The 18,126-nt window shown below is 39.4% G+C and overlaps 1 protein-coding gene across 3 annotated transcripts in view; it reads left to right on the top strand.

Annotated features, from left to right (window-relative positions):
* Nucleotides 1-18,126, top strand: part of HIVEP1 (human immunodeficiency virus type I enhancer binding protein 1) — a 142,422-nt gene that overhangs the window by 59,888 nt on the left and 64,408 nt on the right. For all 3 annotated transcript variants that reach the window (XM_012804254.2, XM_023512310.1, XM_023512311.1), the window contains one exon: nt 12,775-12,828. In XM_012804254.2, the coding sequence (XP_012659708.1) occupies nt 12,775-12,828 (54 nt within the window). The remainder of the gene's footprint in view (nt 1-12,774; nt 12,829-18,126) is intronic.

Genomic DNA, 18,126 nt, shown 5'->3' on the forward strand with positions numbered 1-18,126 from the left:
CTGGAGGGTGGTGGTGTCCCTGTGGTGAGTGAGTGGGGGGCAGGGTTCTGGAGGGTGGTGGTGTCCCTGTGGTGAGTGAGTGGGGAGCAGGGTTCGGGAGGGTGGTGGTGTCCCTGTGGTGAGTGAGTGGGGGGCAGGGTTCTGGGGGGTGTTGGTGTCCCTGTGTTCAGTGAGTGGGGAGCAGGGTTCTGGAGGTTGGTGGCATCCCTGTGATGAGTGAGTGGGGTGCAGGGCTCTGGAGGGTGGTGGTGTCCCTGCAGTGAGTGAGTGGGGAGCAGGGTTCTGGAGGGTGGTGGTGTCCCTGTGGTGAGTGAGTGGGGAGCAGGGTTCTGGTGTCCCTGCGGTGAGGGGGGTACAGGGCTCTGGAGGGTGGTGGTGTCCCTGAGGTGAGTGAGTGGGGAGTAGGGTTCTGGAAGGTGGGGTGAGGGTCTGTTCCAAGAAGAGTGGGATGGGGGGTGGCTGGCAGCAGCTGGAGCTCACTGATCTCAGTTGCTTAGTGTATTTTCTGTATTTTGCCCCAGGTAATAGCAGCACCTTGTTCTAAATCCTGCTTCTCCTGCTCCCCCCCCCCCTTTAAAATAAGAAAGCCTTTTAATATTTATTTTAGAGAAGAATGGATATACTATTTGCTGATAAGGGATGGGGCAATAGCAAGAGGAAAGCCAGAGGAACATGCTGGTGAGGTTTTTTTTAGTTTTTGAGATCCATACATCTGGGGCCGGGTCTATCCCAACCATCTGTATCTCTGCATCCTTAGCCCCCAAATTGGGAGTATGTGTGTGCATGCATGTGCTCGTGTGTGTGTGTGTGTGTGTGTGTGTGTGTGTGAGAGAGAGGGAGAGAGGGCATGTGTGTCTGTGTTTGCCCGCGTGCTCACATTAACTTGCATGGGGGCAGGGGCACATGTGCATATATGCAAATGTGTTAATTGGTTACTGGCTTAGTAGCCCAAGTTGAGTTGACCCTGGCATTTGGCCTCTCAGGGTGAGAACGTTCTGTCTTCACGTTCCTTTCTTCCCCACTATAGTTGGCCATGACTACCTCCTTCCATTGGCTACATCAGAAGTTACCATATTGTCATATTCTAATAAGAATATCTAACCCACAATGGGCAACATATTTGTTGTGATTATTAGAAACATATATAAGAGAACTTATTAATTTTCAGCACCTTCATAATAATAGCTTATTATGTTAAATTAGTTTTTTATTGTCAAACATTGAATTTTCAGCTAGAAATATTTTCTAGTTTAGGGCTGACATTGGTAATAATTATTAGAGCTATTTTTGGTATGTGTATGATACTTACTGAGAATACATGCTTTTGCTTTGTGTTTTAGGAGTGTGATTTACTTGGACGTTCTTAGCCATGAAGTGCACGTTGAACTTTTTCTTCCTTATCTTCTTAGTATCCACTAGTGTCAGCAGCTCCTCAGATAAGGCAGACAGATGATGTTGCTGCTGCCGCCCCTGGTACTTGATAAATGTTGCTGTGAAGAGCTGGCTGATAAGTCTTTTCTTTCCTAACTGCTTGCATTTTGTACAGTTTTGAATTTTGACCTGATAATATCTGTGATTTAGACAGCATTGATTCTCAAGGTCGGCCTCATGTTGGAATCACCTGGCATACTTTTTAAAGTGCTGACTTAATTGGTATTGGTTGCAGCCTCAAAATCAAGACTTTTGAGTGGCACTACTACTAAGGGACTCACATATGCAGCCAAGCTTGGATTCTACTATTGTAGGGGACATATAAAGGATCATGAGACCGGGAGCCGTAGAGTAGGCTCTAAGGGAGGTCATCTTTGGACTGTGTTGCTTTGTCAGCGTCTGTAGAAGGAGCCCCCTCAACTGGGAGCTCAGCCCCTTGTTGACTTTGGCTCCTGTGGGCTCCAAAACAGTTGAGGTTAGGGAAGGAGACTTTGAGAGTTTGCTGTGCTTTTTACTTCTTAGGAAATGTGTGCTCCAACATAAAAGCCAGCGGTCTTCCCAGCATCCTCTAGGAGTGTTAAAACCTCAATTTAAGTATAGTGGTCTCACAGTTCTCAGCTGTGCTGATGAAGGCTGGTCAAAGCTGCCAGGTGACACCAGCTGATGATATATGCAGCATGAATAAATACATTACTAAGGAATACAAATAATTTAGACAGCTTAGATGGCTCAGTGTAACAGAAAGTCTGTGTACGTTTTATTTTCATGGTTTGCTTAGATATTGAGATATTCTTAAAGGGGAAACATAACATAAATAGATCCATGATTTGACAAACATAATGGACCTAATATCTATTTTTTTCTTTGAACGTTTTCAAGCTTTTTCAGTATCATGATGGAAACATGCTAAATGAAAAAAATACATGAATCATTTTTCAAAGTGCAGGCCAAGCAAGTATAGCAAAGTTAGGCACTTCCCATTTTAAACTTGGTTATAGAAGGTTTGGTTTGCTGTTCCCTGACTCATTATCACACTAGGATATGCATTGTTCGTGTCCAGCCAAGCTTTACCTTGGCCCCACTTCACCTATAACCACTCTGGATCTGTTTAAATTCCCTGAAGCCTTTACTGGGACTTGATCGCAACCTGCAGGCCCTCCAGTTCTTGGTACCCACATTCCCTGTCTCACTTCTGTATATCCCCCACCATCCTGTGTGGTTACACGCACTACCCCCTACTACTATCTAGTACCTTCCTCTTGCTCAATTCTTTGTTCTCCCTCCTGTAAAAAACCAAGTATGGCATCCCTTCTCCATTTTTTTTTTTTTTTTGAGACAAAGTCTTACTCTGTCACCCCAGGCTAGAGTGTAGCGGTATCATTATAGTTCACTGCACTCTCAAATCCCTGATTTCAAGCAATCCTTCTGCCTCAGGCTCCCAAGTGCTGGGGCTAGGGTGCACGTCACCATGCCTGGCTAATTTTTCTATTTTTTTTTGTAGAGACAGGGCTTTGCTCTTGCTCAGGCTGGTCTCAAACTCCCGTTTAAACAGTCCTTCTACCTTAGCCTTTCAAAGTGCTAGGATTACAGGCATGAGCTACCGTGGCCGGCCCCTTCCCCACTTCTTCATGTGGTTGTCAAACCTTCTTAGAGTAAATGATACAATTGTGTTATGTTGGAGCAACCAAAGGGCATGGGCGTCCATGTTCACAGGTCCATAGTTACTATTCAAGAGAGCTTTCGTATGTTCTTAAAATTGGTCAGCTTTTTCATTCCTATCGATGACTTTGTTGTTTTCACCAGTCTCTATGGCCTCCTACACGTGCAGTAAATTCCTTCTTCTTTGTGGACAATCGTGCTCCTTAGGTCAATACACTCGAGGTAAGTGGGTATAAACTCCCCGGAATCCATCCTTTCTAGTGGTGGATATGTCTCTTAACACGCCTTCCTTCCCCTTCTTCCCTGTAGTTTGAGAGAATAGCCTTGGGGCTTTCCCTGGTTAAAACCAAGCCTCCTCCTGGACTTGTCGCCTTCTACTTTCTCCAGAACGGTCCCCCATCCCATCCCCAGTTTTCCCAGGTCTTCACTCTTCTTTTATTGCTTGCCCCACACTTCTTGCTCCTCTGAACATTTTGGAGGAGGAACTGAACAAACTGAAGTGTCCCCCCCACCCCGAGTGCTCCCCACCCCCGTCCCAGGTCACTCTCTTATTGTGAGCTCAGTGTTTAGAAAGGCATTCTGCTTTACTCTCTTCTCACCTCGTGTCCCCATACCCTGGCCTCCCCCTCGCTTGCCTTCTGTGGGAAGCGTCACTAGTGTCCTGTTCGTCCCTCAACCGGTCAGTAGATTTTCATCCACTGGTTTGACCTTGAAAATCTCTTGATTTCTGTGGCCAAAATCCTTTCTGTCCTATTTTTTTCCCAGCTATTTCTTCCTTCCCCCTCTTCTTGGGCTTGTTTTCCTGTATTTCTCTTTAAAAACTGGGGCTACCTGCCATTCCGTCATAATTCTTATGGGAGAGTGGGTGACCCATCAAAACCAGGTATCAAAGCTTTGAAAATTTATATAATCTGAGCACCCTCTCTGGGGAGTATGATTCAGTAGATCCTTCCAGAAATGTACAGTGTTAATGATTCTGTAATATTCAGTCGTATAAACATATCATAACTTCCGTAACCATTTCTCAGATACTCATTTATTCAAGTTGTCCATTGAGTGCCTACTTTAAAGGTGCTAGGGCTGTTGATTATTTCATTTTTCTGTCACACAAAGCACTGTGATGACTAACGTTTGGTTTACTCTTTCCATGGAGATGGTTTTCAAAGATCTCGATACCTGTGGTCATATAACTTCACAGAAAAGGTGTATTTTTGCATCTGTCCATTGGAAGATACAGTTTTAAGTACCAGTTATATAAGAAGGTGGCTCCCAAATTGCCTATCTCTGGACATGCTCTCTAGACTTCTGTTTCCAAACCACTATGAGTTCTTCACACACTCTTGTATCCTGCCGCTTGCTTGTCCTTTCCAAGCCACGGGCCTCCCTGTTAAATGGCCTGCACTCTGTGGAGATCGTCTCAGGGCACACAGGCTCATTACCTGGGTAGGAACTGCTCGTTGATTTCTCCGAGTTCCTACACGTAGAATGTCGGGATTGTTCGTCTCTGAGTGTCCTTAGTGCTGGCACTCAGGAGCTAGTACTTATAGTTTGATTAAACAAACCGTATGTGTTAACGTTTCCACGTTTTACAAGTTACCCTGTAGAGTCTCTTATTGGATCTAGAAATTTGGTATTTAGAATTGGTAGCCAACATTTTTTTAAAAAAATAATTTAGCCCATTGTTAGGTTTATTTTTATTGAATTTAAATAATTATTTTTCCTATTAAAATATGTATGCCTTAGTAACTGAAGAAAATACAGATGGTAAAATGAAATGTATTAATGTAATACTCTCCTAGCCATTTATGTTTTGGCTTCCTTCATACACTTATATATCTGTGTCTGTCTGGACAGATGCACACATTCCTCTCAGTGGCACAAAACGTTTAGAACTTTCTGGACGATTAAATAATATTCTGTTGTATGGAAGCATTAAGGTGTTTGTTTAACCAGTCTGTTATTTTCTTACATGGAAAATTTCCCCCAAGTTGTTCTTGTCATCAATGCTGTGACAATATTATAGTAGCAATTCATTGATTAGACGACTATGTGTCATGGAGCTAGTGTGCCAGGCCTGTACGTGCTCTGTTGAGTAAGATGTCTAACGAGAGAGCCAAGCAGATTCTCAGAGGATGCTGTGAGGAGTACGGGGGGCGAGGGATCAGAATAGAGTGTGGAGTGTGGGGGGCTAGCTAGACGAGGGAAGGCCCCCAGAAGGAGCTCTGTGCGAACAGACAGCATGGATCTTGGTTAATTTCTTTGTTTGGGGGTATTTGTTAGAATAACATTTGGTTAATATAATGAAGAACATCCTTTCTTACTCAGTATTGAGGTTTTAAAAAAATTCTTAATGAGAGTGTGATTTAGTCAAGTATGTTTTGGACATTATTTCAATTATCTTCCCCCTCCCTTGTTTGCTATTACAAATTACAGTAACTTGCTTCTGAATATTGAAGAGACTTTGCATTCTTACTGTCTGTGAATGTGGTTCTTGGTATAGATTGTCCAGTCCTTACTCAGATGAGTCTTGGCTGTAGTGTGGGTTTTTCTGCCCCTTGGGGCAGGTTCTGATGCCAGGACCATGCCAGCTGTATAAGAGGATTCACGACACCTACATTACGCTGTGCTCTGGAGCAGTTGAGGACATGCTCTATTCTCAGAAATTTGAAGCAGTTTGATAGTAAACTGTCTGGGCCTGCAACCTTTAAAAAGCAGGTTCTAGGCTGCTCTGTGGAAACTTCCTCTGTTTTATCAGCGGTGGTTATTACGGTCATGTTTTCCTCCTTCTGGATCAATTTGGGCAATTGTGTATTTTTCTAGGATGTTCACTAGCTCATTGCGATTTTCAAATTTATTAGCACAGAGTTGAGTCCGATGTTTTTCACTTACTGCAGCAGTGTTCTTCCGCGTGAACAGCGGTGTTTAGACTGTCATTTCCAGCATTACTGTGACTCGTCACCTGACTCAGAGTCCTAGAGGTCTGGGGCGAGTTGGAGATGTGGAACCTGGGGGTTAAAATGGCTTGTAAAGATAGGTTTATTTAGTTTCCTTAGCAGCAAAGACAGGGAATGATCTTCATTTAGAAAAGCCTGCGTACATGGCTGTGTGTACTGGATCCAGTTTTAACACTGTGCCACTGTCATATATTTAGTGGTATTGAAATAGCTCTAGCAGTTCACAGTAAGAGTAAAGAGCCTGTGCTGATGTATGATGAGAGGAAGTAGGAATTATGCTTTATTCAGTAGTAAAAATAGTACAGTCACATATGGTGATCTTTTTTTCAATCAGATGGTACCTCTTTCAGTAAACAGAGGTGCCTTTTACAGTTCATTAGGATCTATCTACTTCGTACAATTTTACCAGTTTGTATTTGCAAGGCTAAATGAAGAGGAAGAATCTATGGGCATGAGAGCCGAGGCTGTATGGTGCCTGGCAGAACAGCGTGAGGGAGGATGAGCTAACAGAATTAAAAGAGGAGTGGTTTAAATCTTTCCCAGATTGAATGGGATCATAGTCACTGAACTCGAGTGCTTTCAGTGTACTGGTGCAATTACCCAGATTGAAATCATTTATAACGTTACAGATATTAAAATGGCAGATTCTGAAGTGAAACCGCCCAGTCCAGTTTTCAGTTGGTGTCCCTTTTCCCCTTTCACAGGGGGCATCCATGCTTCTCTGTCTCACTTGGCTGATCACTCTCAGTGTTTATACAGTCAGTGAGCCAGGCAGCTCCATCTCATTGCCCTACTGTCAACAGTCAAGAGATACACAGCTATAGGGAAACAGGGTGTGCACACAAGGTTTATGGGTGGTAGAGAGAAGAGGGTGGCGGCTCTGGTGAGGTGGCGGGGAAGGTTTCCCAGGGAAGCCACATCTTGAAAGGATGCCACATAGAGAAGAGATGGATGGTTTGGCAGGTGCCTCTGGGAAAGCAGTCCTAGTGGTCTGGTCTAGGGCAGAGGAGGTAACTACATCACAGAGAGCCTTGTTAATCACGCAGGGGAGTCTGGGCCTTATTCACCATTACACTGGTATTTAAATGACTATTTAAAGAATATGATAACCTGGGAGCCCCTCTGAGAGAAACATTTGGTTTCCTTTGCCTCTGTTGCTCTTCCCATTGTGCCTGACGCAGGGCAGGCATTCAGTACATTAAAAACACACAGCATTGGGTGAACCAAATCCTAACAGTGTAATGGGCTGGTCCCCAAATCTGGGCTGTGCCAGAACCATGGCTCATGAGGGCTGGCACTGAGGCCTCTGAGAAGGCCAGCATACTTTAGCATAGGGTGAAAAATGGTTAGAGAGCAGGGACTTACTGAGAATCCTTTTTTCAAGTTCATTTCATTTTTATAAATTATTTGTTTTTATTTTTTTGATTGTTCACTTTATTTACTTTTAAAATTATTTTTTATTAAATCATAACATTGTACGTTGATGCATTTATGGGATTCAGGGTACTGCTTCAGTATACAATGTGAAATGCTTACATTGAAGTAAGTAACACATCCATCACAATTATACTCATTTCTAAATAGTTTTGAAATGTACCTTTGCATCATGCACATTAGGTGAGGTACCCCCCAAGTACCCTCCCTCCTCCTGTAGGCCCCCACCCTTCCCCTCTCTCTCCTCTTCCCTTCTACTTTCTGGACCATAGTTATGTTTTGCTATTCGTATGAGTGTGTAGGTGGTTATATATTGATTTCATAGCAGTACTGAGTACATTGGATACTTTTTTACCCATTCTTGAGATACTTTACTAAGAAGAATATGTTCCAGCTTCATCCAGGTAAACATAAAGGATGTGAAGTCTCCATCTTTTTATGGCTGCATAGTATTCCATGGTGTACATATACCACAATTCGTTAACCCATTCATGGGTCGATGGGCACTTGGGCTGTTTCCGTGTCTTGGCATTAAGAATTGGGCTACAATAAACAAATTATTTGTTTTTAATTATTCAGTCTTCTTACAAAAACCTTAAGACTTTTTTTCTCTGTAGTTTTAGATTATATTTCACAAGTAAAGACACTTTCTTTTTAAATTTCAGATTATTATGAGGTTACATTGTTTGCGTTTCTAAAGTAAAGTTCAAGATGGAGTTGAGCCCTTCATCCAGGGGGTGTGTTGAATATCCTTACATTGTGCCCCTTAGGTGAGAGTTTACCACGCCCTCCTCCCCGCCCTTCCCCGCCCCCCACTTGAACATACTTGTGTTTTTCTCTTACGTAGACATGTCATTGTTTTTCTGTTAGTTTCGTATTAGTACTGAGTACATTGGAACTTGATTTTCCATTCTGGTGATACTTTCTTTACTAAGAGGAATATGAGAGTTGTAACATCTCCACCTTTTTTATAGCCAAATAGTATTCCATGGTATACATACACCATGGCTTATTAATCTGTTCATGGGTTGATGGGCACCTGTGTTGCTTCCGCATCTTAGCAATTAGGAATTGAGCTGAAATATTCTGGTGCACATGTCATTATGGTAAAGTGTTTTTGTTTTTTTTTTCTGGGTAGATACCTAGTAGTGGGATTGAGGGATAAAATGGAAGGTTTACTTTTAGCTTAAAGAGACTTTTAAAATCACTATTTGTGAATGTTGAAAGTGAGATTTTGCATTGTTTTCTTGTACAAACAAAATAAATTATGGAAAGGATTATCCAAGATCAGTTTTAGAGTTTATCATTAATTTTTTGTGTGTGTTTTAAAGCAGAAAACTAAAAATACATTTTTAGTAGCTGTAAAAAATATATAATCTATCCTATTACCCCTTCTACCTAGTGTATTTCTCTTTTAACCACTGGCCCCTCAAGATCTTGGGACAATTATGGATCCATTCATGTGTTGCTCGCATCTGTTCCAGGTGACAGCTCCTCCGATATATTTAGTAAAAATTACATGAATTAGGATTACATCTTAATTTAAATACAGCAAGACATCATTGTAGTAAGAATGCGTTACTAACTTTAGATTTACTGAAATGGCATGCGTGTTCATTATGTTGTGTATCTATTTTTATTTTTGGGTAACAGCAGCAAAGAAACTATCATTTATTTCTGAATGCGTAGTTCTTTGTGAAGTTGTTAACCCAGATCCCAGTGACGGGGGGTGTGTGTGTATGTGTGGGTGTTGGAGGATGTGTCAGAATGTAAGATCCCATCCTTCCTCCTACTGCTAGTCGAGACTTACAGTGAGAGATGTGCTTGCTGGGAAGTGTCACCCTGGGTGAAAGGGTGGCAAGAAGGCTGTGTTAAGCACTGCTCTTTATATTGGTGAGCCCCGAGCTACAGGTGTATAATCTAGCAGTGAGTCCTAAAATTAATGTGGTTGGTGTTGGGGCAGCATTTTTCATTTTTAATAGGAAAAAGTAGAAATTAGAGCATAGGTAAGTTTGTTTCTGAGCTACATGTGGGCACAGTATGCATATTATGCCTATACTATAGGCATATGATATGTGTTAGAATCTGTATGATATGTGTTAGAATGTAAAATCATGTCACTATATGATATGTGTCAGAATGTAAAATTATGTCACCATATGATATGTGTTAGAATGTAAAAATCTATTTTCGCTGTAGGCCATAGTGAGAGAAAGGATAAATACTGCCTTAAATATCGATAAATTGTCTGTGTCAACCAATTAAAAGTATGTAGTCATTTACTATATGCTCTGTAATTTTGGAGAATATCTTTAAAATACATCGTATTTACCAGGAGAATCGTAAAACACAGGTTAATTGTAAATAAGACTTTTTATAAAAGTGAAGCAAAAGCTTATAATGGCTGTTATAAGCTCTCTAATTAAAGATTGCGTGTACCTATTGACCTGGAGCTATGTAGGCAAAAGCATTTGAGTAGGAGCTTATTATGTCTAATAGTTTATGTACTCTTATTATCATGCCAAAAAGATAACTTAATGTAAAATTTTAGAAACAAGGGAACATTTTTGTGAGCAAGTGTAAGCAGTTCGTTTCTGTGAGAGTTTGTTATGTTGAAGTGCAAACAGAGAGTGGCAAAACCTCAGTGTACCAAATGGCAGCCATTCTGTAAGTAGGTAGGAGTTTTTGTTGCTTTGAGCTGTAATTGAGTCTATTAATAAAAAGTTGTTTGTGTTATATAATACCAAATAATGTGTGCATAAACTATTAAGCACAGCCTTTACCACTGTGAATACGTATAATACATACATATAGGTGTATATTATTATGTATTTATGATTCTTAAGTCTGGGCGAATTGCTGGCATAGAAATAATAGTGCTTTGATAGTACAACCACTTGTATGTACTTCTCATGGACTATATGTTTAAATGATGTGATTTGTTTGTTTATAGGCTGAATACCTACAGTGTACTTCGTGTATTTGATTTTTAAAAAAGCAGGCGTTAGCCTTCTTTTTCTTACATTGCACGAAGACAGATTTTGCCCATGCACGTGGCGTTTCTCTCCTCGCAGTAAAATGAGTATTGAATGCAGGATCCAGTTTCTGCATTTAGCGTGTGTGTGTGTTTCCCCAGGACTATTTTGAATTTCACTCAGTAGTTCATGAGAAATAGCTAAAATTTATAAATCAGAAAAAACTGTCTTGATTTCCAGCGATTGCCTGTATTCCTCTCAAATTGTGTTGTGCACCTGATAATTAGCAGGAAGCCCGTAAAACGTAGCTGTGTGGGATGCGTATGCCATGATTAAAATTGTTGTTTTTGACCATTGATGACATAAAATAGCTCGTATTTCAAACTCACTTGCTGCCCTTGTTCTGTGGCTCCCACTCTGCCTTGACAGACTGGGTGGATCAATATGAGGTTGAAGGATGTTTGAACAGTAAATCAAGGTTCTCTTGAATTTCTGGCTTTTCTGGCAAGATGGGGAAGGAGGCAGGTAGACCAGAATTTGAAGGGCCCCTGTTGTGGTGTGTCAGTAAGTACTGAGAGGCTTAGCATTGGGGGCAATTTCTGGGTCCGATGGTGTATATCAGAGGTTAGAGGATAATAATCTGCATGGCTGAAGCAACAATATTTTGAAAGCATTTATCTAAACTGTGTTTTGTTTTTTGTTTTTTTTTTGAGACAGAGTTTCACTATCACCCTCAGTAGAGTACTGCAGCGTCACAGCTCACAGCAACCTCAAACTCTTGGGCTTAAGTAATTCTCTTGTCTCAGCCTCCCAAGTAGCTAGGACTACAGGCCCCCACCACAATGCCTGGCAATTAGTTGTTATTGTTGTTTGGCAGGCCTGGGCCGTGTTCAAACCCTCCAGCTCCAGTGTGTCTGGCTTCTGCTCTAGCTGCTAAGCTACAGGTGCCCAGCCTAAACTGTGTTTTCATAGTTGGGATATCTACAGTGTTACATAATCATTGGTACTAGGCTGAGGCAGGTGAATCACTTGAGCCTAGGATTGAGGTTGCAGTGAGCTGTCACCACTCTACTGCATTCCAGCCTGGATAACAGAACAAGACCCTATCTTTGGAAAACTAGTAATAATAAAAATAATCATGATTTATATTGTATTTAGTACAAGATAGTAGCCTGAGAATTTTGTCCTTTTATCATTTATAAGTGCCTAGCCCAGTGTAGTAAATTTGAAATCAGTTAAGGCCGCAGTCATCACTCTGTGTATCCTTATACAGTTTCAGTTAATTGTTACCAAAGTAGAGCATGCACACATTTGCAAAATCCAATTCTGCCGAGAGCTTCAGATCAAAGAACAGTGAGACTGAGGCAGTGCTCTCAATTCTGTTAGCTGTTGATTCTAAGTTACACCTGTCCTGCAAAACCATGAGCCTTTATAGCAGTTCTGTGGTCAGTTTTATAGAGTATCTTTTGAATGCAGTGTTCTGCCTTCACACTTCATAGTACTCTAAGCCATTGGTTCTCAAACTTCCTAATGCCGCCGCCCTTTAATACAGTTCCTGTGGGTCGCGACCCACAGGTTGAGAACTGCTGCTCTAAGCTATCATCCAGGGATAGACGGGATAGACACTTAGTGCTGTGTCTTCCCTTCAGCTAATCTTTTCCTTTGTTTTTCCCTCCTATTCTTTCTTCTGTTTGTCTTAGGTCTTAGACTGTCTATGAACTTGGCTTAGTCTTGTTTCTATGCTAGGAAGCATTTGTTACATCTCTGATCAAATTTCTTTTGGGTAAAGAAAGTTACTTTTAGATACCTTTATTAGGCAACTATTTAAGCTATATTTCAGTATTTAAGGTATACTAGTTATTTTGCCTAGGCGCCTGTAGCTCAGTGAGTAGGGCACTGGCCACATACACCAAGGCTGGTGGGTTCGAGCCTTGCCTGAGCCAGCTAAACAACAATGACAACTGCAACCAAAAAAATAGCTGGGCGTTGCAACAGGCACTCGTAGTCCCAGCCACTTGGGAAGCTGAGCCAAGAGAATTGCTTAACCCCAAGAGTTTGAGGTTGCTGTGAGCCGTGATGCCACGGCACTGTACCAAGGGTGACGTGGTGAGACTCTGTCTCAAAAAAAAAAAAAAAAAAGCATAGTAGTTATTTGCATTATGGAAACAATTGGCAATAGTTCTTGTAACTAAGAAATGATAAAAATTATAAATTTAAATGTATTCAATAAATATTTGTTGCTATGTGTCTGATACTATTTAAATGTTGTTTATTCTTATTTGTCTATGATGAATTGATTTATCAAGTTTTTTTTTTTTTAGACAAAATTGAAGAAGCACAAAAAGAACTTAATGGGGCAGAAGTTTCAAAGAAAGGTATGTTAAAGTCAGCTTGAATATAGACTTCATTCTGGCAGAAATACGTACCCATATACCTTATATTGCAACCTTACTAAATCAATCCATGTGAACATATAAAAGTAGAAATCAGTTTAAACTTCTTTGTACTTACAATTTTATGGACTTTGCTTTATGAGCTATTTTAGTTACATAGCACATTCTATAATGGTTTTGCACATACTAATATATTACAGATAGGAGTGTGATTGAAAGAGTGTAGTGGCACTTTTGTTGCCTTTTTTGAGGGAGAGTCTTGCTCTGTCACAGGGCTGTAGTAAAGTCATCGTTGGTCACTGCAGCCTCAAACCTCTGGGCTCAAGTAGTTGGGACTACAGTCACGCACATCCAGCGAATTTTTCAATTTTTTATGGAGTTGAGATCTCACTATTGCTTAGCCTAGTCTCAAACACCAGGGCTCAAACAACCCTCATGTCTCTACCTCCCAAATTTCTAGGATGATAGGTATGAAGCACCATGCCTGACTTTTGCAGCTCTTTTAAAAGTCTTGTTTGTGAGACTGTAGGAAAAGTAGCAGTATAACGGACACAGCTGGCTATGACCATGCATGTGTGTACACGTGTGTCTTCATGATTTTTATAGTGGCAAAAGAGTAAGACAGCTAGAACAGCATGAATGCTGGTCCGTGGAAGAATAGTTGAATAAATTGTAGTACATCTATAATTTGAGATATCATACCTCTGTAAAAAATGTCATTACTTCAATTGATGGTAATGATTTATTGTTAAATAAGAAAAACTAAATTGCAATGTAGCATGTAAAATATCCTGGTCTTGGTTGAAATAGATAACATATTCAGGTATATATGTGTGTACATACGTATGTTTACACACGTGCACATATATGGGATTGGACAGAGTTTGAAAGGATTTGTATGTGGCTCTGTTTATAATGGTGGAGGAAGGGGCGAGGGAAGATGACTCATTTGTACATCTTTGTGTTATTTTACTAGCTAAGATTTGTGTTATTTCACTAGCTGCAATGGGTATCATTTTGTATTAAGAATAAAAACTTTAAAGGAAAAAATTTGTTTTCATCTCAGAAGGCATAGTGATCATCCTTCCAGGCAAGATAAAAACAATACATGAGATTCAGGACAGTGCAGGAAGGGGCAGATGGGGAAGGATCGTGTTTCCGCTCTCTAGTAATGAGTAAAATTGATTATGGTCTTTAATATAAATAAAAGTTTATATAAAAATAAAATTCTCTTTATAACATTTCATGATTTAGTATTTATTTTTCCTTGTTACATATTCTCATTACAGTGGAATATTTTGACAGAGTGATTTATCTAAATACGATTATAAATTGAAAGCTTTCAAAAAAAAAAATCTTTTAAATCCAGTTAGATTGCTGAGAGGTATCCTTCGGTGAAATAATTTCTTGCTGTCCCAGTTCTCCGTCCTTTGGACCAGCCGGTAAAGCCTCCTAGGTTGGTCAGGGTTGGTGTTAATATTTCTGCAGGGCTGGGTGGCGTCCTTTAAGTGTCCTCGTCCCACCCTCTTCTTCCATGGGAGCTGTGGAAGGGCCATATCAGATTTGATCCTCCAACGACATTCTTACAGGAAAGCAAGGGTAGAAAGTCGAGCTGTCTCCATGGCCATGCAGCCCCTTTACAAGTTAAGCTGAAGATCCTGTCCTCACACTACTGTAGGTGAAAGGCATTTAAGATGCTCACGTTGTCAGAGGCCTTGCTTTTTTAAACTTCCTTTATCATAGCCTTTTTCACTTCTAGTCATGGTTTAAAGCTGCTTCAAGGAGCAAAAGAAATGTGAGCTTGTCTTCCTTTTCCCTTCTTATTCCAAAGAGTTTTCAGAACAGTGAACTAAATGCCTGGTAGAAAGGAGGAAGCAGAACAAAGGCTCTAGAAAAAGAAATTGGATAATGAGGTTCAGAATAATTGAGTGGGCTACCGTTGGCAGGCTGCACTTACTTAAGACCCAGGATGAATACCAAGTGCGTTGTTCTGTGTGCCTCACTGCATAGAATTACTACTTGGCTTTCATTTTTACTCAGAAATTCTGGGCAAATTAAAAATAGACTAAATTTCCTTCCAAATATAACTAAGGAATAATATCAGTTCGCCTTTAACAATATGAGAAAAAAGTCTTTGAATAGTAGAATTGTTGAGATTTCACAAATCTTTTCTTGCTCAGGTGCTTTTTTTTTTTTTTTTAAGGAAATTTCCTTTCTTTTGTCAAAGAATAAACTTTAAAAATAGTCATTTGTTTTTAGATTCTGATGAGTCACCTGTGGTGGATCATTTTTTCAATATTTCTCTGGCATACTGTTGTTGATTTATTTTTTTTCTCACCCTCAAAGATTGACTAAATCTGGCTTTAAACAGAAGCACTGCCAATAATTCTAAGGCTTTGTCTCCGTCAAAGATTCTGTGATTTGTAACTTATTTGAAGTTCTTTCTCCCCTTTTCTCCTTTTTTGTATTTATTAGGACATGTAACTAATCTGTTTTGAGAAGCATGTAGCATAGTGGTAGATAGGCTCTTAAAAGAACGCCTGCTCAATAATAGATTTTTTTTAAAAAGACTTTTTCCCCTGTACTTTAACATTTTAGGGCCGTATGAATCAGTTTAGTATAACATGGCAGCATCGAAAAAGACTTTGCCCATCATATACCAATAGAATAAAGAAGTGTGCTACATTATGTTAATGATCTTTTTTATTTCTCTGCTTATTAATGAAAATGAGATGACTTTAATTGGGTTTATTTTGATTTTAATCCCTTTGACTATAGATACAAGCATGCAGCATTCACACAATTCTCCATAACATCATTACGTTCTTCACAGCGCTATACTTACTCTTAACTGCCTTACGCTTGACACTGTTTTTAAAATTATTGAGCGCAATATAAGTTAAATAGTGACTGTCGCAGATGCAGTAATGGAATATGAGTAAAACGAACTGGGAAGAAATAGATACATCAATTAGGAGAGCTTTTATGTGCTGTCTCATGGATAAGCTTTAATTTTAATATTTTGTTTTAAATTTTAATCATAAAATGTTTGACACATAAAAATTAGTATATGTAACAGATGAAATCATAAAGAATAAAAATAACATGGTGATCGTTGATTTCAACACCCAGTTTAAGAACTGGGATGTTGCCAGTGCTGTTCTTTCCACTTGTACTGATCCACATTTCCTCCCATTATCTCCTCCATAGAGGTATTTATTGTCCTCAGTTTTGTGTTTATAATTTCAGTGCTCTTAAAAATAATTTTGTCATATAAGCATGTATCCCCTAACAATATATTTTTTAGTTTTCCCTATATTTGAGCTTTAAAAGTGAAATGTTGTTACGTAGGATATAGTCTTCCCTGGCTTTTTTAGCTCCACATTGTCCCCAAGATGCGTTCTTGTTGTTGCCTGTAAATATTTTGTTTCATTGCTCTAATTATATTTTATTGTATGAAATGATTGGTTCATCCAAATCATCTTCTGTTGATGGATTTGAGTTATTTCTACTTTTTTGCTATCACAATCAATGCAACTATGAATATTTTCAACTCCTGGTGCCCGTGTGTGTTTTTTCTAGAGTATACATAGGGAATGTGGAAGTTCAGCTTAACAAAATGATGCTAAATTGTTTTCCAAAGGTTTTGGGGGGAAACTTTTACATTCCACTGTCCGTGTCTAACAGTTCATTTTGAGCTATCAACATGTGGCATTTTCAGCCTTTTAAATTTTTCTGATTGAGTGGGTGTAAAAAATAAATAGTATTTTATTCTGCTCTTCATTTATGTTTCCCAGATCACTAGTGTTAAAAGAAATATTTACTTGTTCAAAAAGAGTTTACTTGAGCAAAGAATGATTCATGAATCAGGCAGCATTCAGAACCAGAGAGGCTCAGAGAGTCCTGCTCATTTGGCAGCACTCTTTTAGGCCAAATGTGGAAGCAAAACATAATTGGCTGCAGCTAGACTCTGCCTTATGTGGGCATATTGTGATCAGGCATTTGACTTATTTGGGCATGGTATGACAAGTTGGCTGCCTGGGATTGGCTGAAAATAGGCTATTTGTTACCAAAAATATTCTCCTAGTTAGATTTCAATTTGTCTATACAGTATACTTAGCTAGGTTGTAGTGTGTTAGGTAGTAAGGAGACATCTTCAGGCTAATGGGCTCCTACTTACATAATTTAACATTAACAGTGTCAACATGTCTTCATTTATATCCTTTACTGAAATGTTTGCTACAACCTTTTGTCCATTTTGTAAAAAGCGAGTTCTTTACCTCTTTCTTAATATGTGTGGGAACAACTCCTTGTCTTGTATGTTTTAGGTTTTTTTTCTCCCCTTCTTTTTTATCTTTTACTTGTTTAAATTTAAGGAGTACCAGTGCAATCTTGTTACGTAAATAAATTGTATAGTGGTGAAGTCTGGGCTTTTAGTCTGTCCATCACTTGAATAATGTACATTGTACCCGTTAGTATTTTCTCGTCACCTGTGCTCCCTTGTCCTTCTGAGTCTCCAGTGTCTATCATCTCACACTCTATGTCCATATGTATACATCATTTAGCTCCCACATATAAGTAGGAACATGCAGTATTTGACTTTTTTGTTTCTGAGTTATTTCACTTTGGTAATGGCTTCCAGTTCTATCTGTGTTTCTGCAGAGGAAATAACTTTTTTTTTTTATGCCTGAGTAGTATTTCATTGTGTGTATAGCACATTTTCTTTATCCAGTCATCCTTTGATGGACCCTTAGGTCAAATCCATATCTTTGCTATTGTAAATAGTACTGTAATAAACATATAAGTGCAGGTATATTTTTGATGTATTGATTTATTTTCCTTTGGGTAGATAGTAGTGGGATTGCTTGATCAAATGATAGTCCTATTTTAGTTATCTGAGAAGTTTTCCAAAGAGATGAAGTAATTTACATTCTGAACAACATTGTATAAAGGTCTCTATTCTTTGTATCTTCACCAACATAAGTTATTTTTTGACATTTTAAGCCATTTTGACTGGCATACTGTATCTTCTCACTGTGGTTTTAACGTACATTTCTGATTAGTGCTGTTGAATTTTTTTTATATGCTTATTGCCATTTGTATGTTTTCTTTTGAAAAATGTCTATTCATTTTCTTTGCTTTCTTTTTAATGGGATTATTTGGTGTTTATTTTTGTTGTTGTTGAGTTGTTTTGTGTTCCTTATAAATTCTGGAGGAACTATTCCCCTGTCAGTTGCATAGTTTGTGGATACTTTCTCTTATTCTATAGGTTGTCTGTTT

The sequence above is a fragment of the Otolemur garnettii genome, unplaced genomic scaffold (assembly GCF_000181295.1).
Source record: "Otolemur garnettii isolate 467f Iridium unplaced genomic scaffold, OtoGar3 scaffold00026, whole genome shotgun sequence".
Taxonomy (NCBI): Eukaryota; Metazoa; Chordata; class Mammalia; order Primates; family Galagidae; genus Otolemur; species Otolemur garnettii.